Source organism: Chaetura pelagica, unplaced genomic scaffold (genome assembly GCF_000747805.2).
Source record: "Chaetura pelagica isolate M959 unplaced genomic scaffold, ChaPel_1.0 scaffold376, whole genome shotgun sequence".
Classification (NCBI taxonomy): domain Eukaryota; kingdom Metazoa; phylum Chordata; class Aves; order Apodiformes; family Apodidae; genus Chaetura; species Chaetura pelagica.
The window spans coordinates 259,743-266,717 of record NW_009953503.1 but is presented as its reverse complement, the minus strand read 5'-3'; the positions used below and the strand labels follow the sequence as shown (position 1 = coordinate 266,717).

At 50.6% G+C, this 6,975-nt stretch overlaps 1 protein-coding gene across 1 annotated transcript in view; it reads left to right on the top strand.

Annotated features, from left to right (window-relative positions):
- Window positions 1-6,975, top strand: part of LOC104390263 (microtubule-associated proteins 1A/1B light chain 3A-like) — a 22,048-nt gene that overhangs the window by 4,906 nt on the left and 10,167 nt on the right. Inside the window, 1 exon segment of the mRNA XM_009999367.1 lies at window positions 1,318-1,377. Coding sequence (XP_009997669.1) covers window positions 1,318-1,377 — 60 coding nt within the window.

Sequence of the window (6,975 nt, the reverse complement as noted above, 5' to 3'; positions counted from 1 at the left end):
CCCCCGCCCTGTGACGCCCCCAGCTGACGGGTCGGCAGAGCTCAGGCAGGAGGAGGGGAAGGAGGGGGGGGGGGGGCCTGGCAGTCCACGCAGTTGCTTTGGGTCAGGGCTGGAGAAAGTAAATACAGCTTGTTTTAGTCTTCAAATCATTACACAACAGGAGCAGGAAGAGATTGTTTACAATGCAGTTGGAGAGGGCTGGTGGAAAACATGGCCAGCGAGGCTGTACCCTCAGAATGACTTCATTTTTAAGGCTTCAGAACTTTACAGAACTGGTTCCAAAAAAACAGAGAAAAGACAGGGTCAGGAATAGGATTGTTTACAAAAGGCACCCGGGCTCCAGTTTCATGGCAAGTGGCTTCCTTAGGGCTTGGTCTGCCACCCCTTGCTGGAGATTCTGCTTTTCTCCATGCACGTTTTTCCCCTCCTTGTATTTCTGAGATGTCTTTTGCCATGAATTTCTTCTGCTTTGTCTTGAGTCTGTCCTGTATAAAATTTCTGGATTTCTGTTCGTCTTTGCTGAGGACTTGAAAAAGGGACTGGCTGGGAAATGCCAGGACTTTGAGCCAAGGGGTGTTGAGGGCACTGAGTGCCAACTTCTCCCATGATCTGATGTGCCATTAGTGGTGACAGGGTGACCCGGGCAGGTCCTCAGCACGTCAGCAGTGGAGCATCTTTGGTCTGCGTGCACGGGTATCAAATCTGCCAGCAGCCTTTGCTTTCATGTGCTGCACTCCACTGGAGACGCTGAGGCAGCTGTCTTCTGTGTAGTCAGATCCATTCTAGGAGTCCAAAACAATTCCCAGAACAAAGCTGTGGTCTGTGTCAAAGGAACAGCGTGTCCTGGCTGCAGCCTGACGACACCGCTGTGCTTCCCGTAAAGAGCAGGAGTCCTTTGGAGCCGTGGGCACCTCCCCCTGCTCCCAGAGTGGTGGTTCTGAACTGCTGCTCTGAGTACAGAGGAGGGCAAGGAAGCTGGTGAAGGGCCTAGAGAATCAATCTGATGAAGAACACTTGAAGCAGCTGGGAATGTTTAGTCTGAGGAAGAGGAGGCTGAGGGGAGACCTCATCAGTCTCTACAAGCACCTGAAAGGTCGTTGTAGAGAGGCTGGTGCTGGTCTCTTCTCACAGGTAATCAGTGACAGAACGAGAGGGAAGGGCTTCAAGCTGCACCAGGGCAGGGTCAGAGTGGACATTAGGAAAAATTATTTGCAGTTGGAGAGGGCTGGTGGAAAACATGGCCAGCGAGGCTGTACCCTCAGAATGACTTCATTTTTAAGGCTTCAGAACTTTACAGAACTGGTTCCAAAAAAACAGAGAAAAGACAGGGTCAGGAATAGGATTGTTTACAAAAGGCACCCGGGCTCCAGTTTCATGGCAAGTGGCTTCCTTAGGGCTTGGTCTGCCACCCCTTGCTGGAGATTCTGCTTTTCTCCATGCACGTTTTTCCCCTCCTTGTATTTCTGAGATGTCTTTTGCCATGAATTTCTTCTGCTTTGTCTTGAGTCTGTCCTGTATAAAATTTCTGGATTTCTGTTCGTCTTTGCTGAGGACTTGAAAAAGGGACTGGCTGGGAAATGCCAGGACTTTGAGCCAAGGGGTGTTGAGGGCACTGAGTGCCAACTTCTCCCATGATCTGATGTGCCATTAGTGGTGACAGGGTGACCCGGGCAGGTCCTCAGCACGTCAGCAGTGGAGCATCTTTGGTCTGCGTGCACGGGTATCAAATCTGCCAGCAGCCTTTGCTTTCATGTGCTGCACTCCACTGGAGACGCTGAGGCAGCTGTCTTCTGTGTAGTCAGATCCATTCTAGGAGTCCAAAACAATTCCCAGAACAAAGCTGTGGTCTGTGTCAAAGGAACAGCGTGTCCTGGCTGCAGCCTGACGACACCGCTGTGCTTCCCGTAAAGAGCAGGAGTCCTTTGGAGCCGTGGGCACCTCCCCCTGCTCCCAGAGTGGTGGTTCTGAACTGCTGCTCTGAGTACAGAGGAGGGCAAGGAAGCTGGTGAAGGGCCTAGAGAATCAATCTGATGAAGAACACTTGAAGCAGCTGGGAATGTTTAGTCTGAGGAAGAGGAGGCTGAGGGGAGACCTCATCAGTCTCTACAAGCACCTGAAAGGTCGTTGTAGAGAGGCTGGTGCTGGTCTCTTCTCACAGGTAATCAGTGACAGAACGAGAGGGAAGGGCTTCAAGCTGCACCAGGGCAGGGTCAGAGTGGACATTAGGAAAAATTATTTCACGGAATGAGTGGTTGGACACAGGAACTGGCTGCCCAGAGAGGTGGTGGAGTCACCATCCCTGGATGTGTTGAAGGGTTGTTTGGATGTGGTGTTGGTGGAGATGGTTTAGGGGAGAACTTTGTAGAGTAGGGATGGTGGTTGGACTGGGTGATCCCAAGGGGCTTTTCCAACCTGAATGGTTCTATGGTTCTATGATCCTGTGCCAGCAGGCTGCAGCTTTGTTCCCAAAGCAGAGCGTGGCAGATGTGATTATGAACATGGACCTCACATCTACCTGAAAGTGAGCTGGCCTCATGCCCCAGCATCCTGCCAACACAAGACACGTACGTGTGTGTCCTGTCGGCCAGCTGGAGCCCCTGGCTAGCTGACAAACATAGAGGTCTCATAGAGTCATAGAATGATTCGGGTTGGAAGGGACCTTAAAGTTCATCCAGTTCCAACCCCCCTGCATGGACAGGGACACCTCCCACCAGCCCAGGTTGCTCCAAGCCCCATCCAACCTGCCCTTCAACACTGCCAGGGATGGGGCAGCCACAGCTTCCCTGGGCAGCCTGGGCCAGGGTCTCATCATCCTCACAGTTAACAATTTCCTCTTAATGTCTCACTTAAATCTCCCCTCTTCCAGTTTTGATCCATTCCCTCTTGTCCCATCCATCCCTGCCCTTGTCCCAAGCCCCTCCCCAGCTTTTCTGGAGGCCCTTCAGCTACTGGAAGATGCTCTAAGGTCTCTGCAGAGCCTCCTTATGTTGGGGACCCCAGAACTGGACACTACTCCAGGTTGGGCCTCAACTACTCCAGGTTGGGCCTCATGAGAGCCAAGTAAAGGGGAATGAATCATCTCCCTTAACCTACTGACCTTTTGACCACTTTGACCTCAGCCTCTCGGCACTGAGTATTCCCATTCCAGGTTCAGCCCTCTGGGAGATCCTGCCTTTAGTGCTGGGAAGCTAAGGTAAATGCAGTGTTTGGAGCTGGGTTCCCTCTCCTCTTGGCTGTGGGGAAAAGTGCAGTGGTGCCTTCTCTGAGGGCTTCCCTGGTGTAAGCCAGCTGTGCTTATACCAGATGAAAGACCAACAGTGGATGAACAGTCTGTCTCCTGAACTATCCTCTCCTTGTCATAACACTTTGTTGGTGCATTGGAAAAGTGTTAGTGGATTGTTGGTGGCTTGGAAAAGTGTCTTGGTCTTGGTCTGAAGGTGGCTGCTGAATCAGCTCGTCCTCATGCTGTACTTGGGGTTTGATTGCTCTAGCAGTTGTGCTTTAGGAGCAGGAATTCCTTGAAATGAGGCTGTTGTTGCACGTGGATGCTGAGCTGCCTGGGCACGGTTATATTAATTACCGAGGACAATCTGTGACATGATTTGACGTGGGATTAATTACCAGCATTGAAGAAAATACTGGAACAAGAAGAACTGAACAAACATCCAGAACAAATGCCAGCAGAACTGAAGACCACATTGATTTTTTTATTATTATTCTTTTATACAACAGAAGATCCTGACTGGCAGCCAGGAATAATAAAAACCTGTGTGTCCTTTGGTCATTACTTAATACTTTATTCACTATGAAAACTTCAGATGTCCTCTAGAGCCAGAAGGGTGGGGACTGCTGACCCCAGGTGCTGTAGGTTGGGCTTTTGCTGCCTCTGTCATCAGGTAGTCATGAGCCACACAGGAGTCGTCTCTCTTGGCTTCTGCCTTCCTTTCTTGATCAATCTTGCTGGGGATCATGGTTAGGAGAGTCACTCTGGAGGCCTTCTGATGTGTCACCCTTCTGTGTGACATTCTTTGGTCCACCTGCAGTGTGTAAACACCTCTGACTCTGTGGGCATGCAGTTGTTTGCTGCCTTTTGTCTTCAGAAGGCAGTTTGGAAATAGGCTGTGAGAGAAGATGAGGGAATAAACACTCTTCTGTCTGGCACGACTCCCCAAACAGGCCCTGCAAATCTGTGCATGTCCAGGCATGTTTGTGCACAAACAGCAACAACCCGGGCGGTGCAAAGTCTCTTTGTGAACACACGTGTGTGCTGTTCTCTGTTAAAAGCAGCTCTGTCAGCAGTGCCAGTTCTTTGAGCAATGTAAAGAGTTCTGAGTAGTTCTGAGAAATCTGACATAATTCTTGCTGCCTTGGAGGCTTGTAATTGTGAAGGTTGTCAAGATGGAAGAAAAGGTCAAACAAAAGCTAGAGGGAAGCCCTTGTGAAGGACAACCTCCCAATGGCTGGTACAGTGGGAACTTGCAGTTCTTTTCCCAAGGCGAGTGAAACTGAGATTAAACACTGATCAAAAAGCCCAGTTCCTTATCTGGACCTGATGTAAATACTCTGTGTGGCACCCAGACATGGCCCAGGAGGTGCAGTGGGTTGGAAGTTCTGTTTGAAGCAGTTTGGATGATGGAGGTCCAGTGCTCATCCTGCATGGCCCATGGCAGGGGTGACCTGGTGCTGTGCAACCAGAGAACAAGAGTCTTTTAATGAATTTGGACTTAGTTGTTGTGTGGTGCTGCATGGTCACAGGCTGAGCCCTTAGCATGGATTTGACAGCTCCAAGTACTCATTCCTGGAGCCCAGCACAAAACCATGCTCGGTTAAATTTTGCAACTGGTCAAAAAAATAATCAAGCTGGTTCCTGTTTGTCTTTTAAAATCCGTTTTCAAGCTCTGCTGTGGAGCCAGGAAGATTGGGAGCTTATGCAAATGAACAAGGCTGCTGAGATTCTTCCACAGTCACAGGGCTCCAGGAGCTCTCATTCAAAAATCCTTCCAGCATTGCACATCTTGCAGTGGAGCTGCACAACCAAGCAGGTGGTCATGCAGACAGGTCACTGGGTGCTCCACATGCCTGTTGGTAAATGACCTTCCTCTGGCAGTGGAGCATCAGGCTCTACCTATGCCATGCTGCCAGAACACGTTTTGTCAGACAGTAAGTTCAAAACAGTGTAGTTTTGGTCCTGAGTCATTCATCCTGTCTGGAGCCCCCAGCTTTGCAGACAGAAGAAACTAACTATGACCAGTGACCAGAGTCAGTGTCAGGTTTCTGCAGCACTCCTGTAGCCTGGGACAACAGCCCTTTCTTAGTAGCAAGGACAGTTTTTCCAGAGCTTTGCTGGTCCCACAGGCCCTGCCCTCCTTTCCTGTGTGTGGGAGTCTCCTCCTGCCCCTCCTGCAATCCCACTGGCCTGAGAATGAGCTCTCCAGTCTTGGGCACAGGCCGGGTCAGCTGTGTGAGCCATGACACATGCACAGGGGTGTATTTCCTGGTGGTTAGAGGTGTCTGGCCTTGGGGTGGTGTGATATTACAAAAATACTAATTTGGAATGACCTGCATAACTTGCCTGTGTCTTCAACAGTTGCCAGCTCATCCCAAACATATCCTGACTTCAGACCTCTCCTGGCAGAAAAGCTCTTGGAGGGAGGACCAAGTTCTAGCAACCCTCTGCCCTGGGACCGACCACAGCAGTTTCATGAAGAAACATCTTCATTTTTGCATCTGCTTCAGATCTGAGGCAGACCCACCCCCAAGGTGCCTGGCAGAGCCTTGTGGGGATGGCAGGGGCAAAGCCAGTGTCTGTGATGTCGAGGGGCAGGGATGTCACTTGCTCCCTTCCTGCCATGGGCAGCTGCACCCAGAGCCCTGGGACATGGGAGCACAGGGAGACAAAGGCTCATGCCTGAATTTCTGCTCTGCTTTGCTTTCCACATGCAGCTCTTGCTCAGCTCAGGAGCTGTTGACCTGGTAGCACATTGATGACGTTTCCAGGGGTGTTTTTCTTAATCCTGTTTCCTTACCAGCATTCCCATGGGTCATGGGCAGCAGGGCTGGTCATAGGGTCCATCCCCAGGACAGCACCAGTACCTGACCAGTGTTTTGTAGTGTTTCCTGCCAAATGCCACCCGTTATGCAATGGCACTGTTGGAGAACTTACCATGTGTTTTCCTTCTGTTCCACCATCTGTATCCTGTGTCTGATGAAGCTCTGTCACACCCAGGGCTCTCCTCTCCTCGTGTGTCTGCACACCACCCAGCACAGCAGGGACCTGTCTCCTGTAGCCAAGGTTCCTGGGCACTGCTGATGAAAAAGGTTAATGCTTGAGAAGTGTAGCCTAACATTTCCTGCTGTTCTCCTCAGCTGTCCTAGTGATCTCATCCTGCATTGCCATGGGATATGTCGTGTGCCCTCATCTTTGGGAGAACAGCTTGGGAAGGACTTCAGTTACAAAACAGCTGAGATTCTGGTGCTTTGGGCAATTTGCAAGCTTTACTGTTGGTACTTAACAGTTGATGCAGCAGTTGGAGGAGAAACAGGCAATTTTTCTGGCATGTGCAGTGCTACAAAAATACTCCTGTCTTTCAATAGACCCTTGCAGTGAAGTTTTGCAAGGAATAACCAAGAAAAAGTGTATGTTTTTTATTTTGCTGCCATCTTGAGCTCTCACCTCCTGGCACTGGGGTGAAGCCCAGCTGCTCTTGTGGCAGGTGAGTAGTGCCCTCAGCAGGGAGCAGAGCTGGTGCTCTTCTCTGCAGCTCATCAGGCTGCTCAGATCCTTCCAAGCAGCAGCAGCCCCTTCATCCCCTCCTGCTTGGAGTCCCTGAGCTGCTGAAATCAGGTGTGGCATTTGCTTCTCCTTGCAGCAAGGAGGGGCCAGAGGATACAGTCTGGTCTGTGTGAACAGTTCTGGTTTACTTTACACATGGGCTAAGGATGAGTTGTAGCCAGATGCTATAGAAGAGGGAAAGA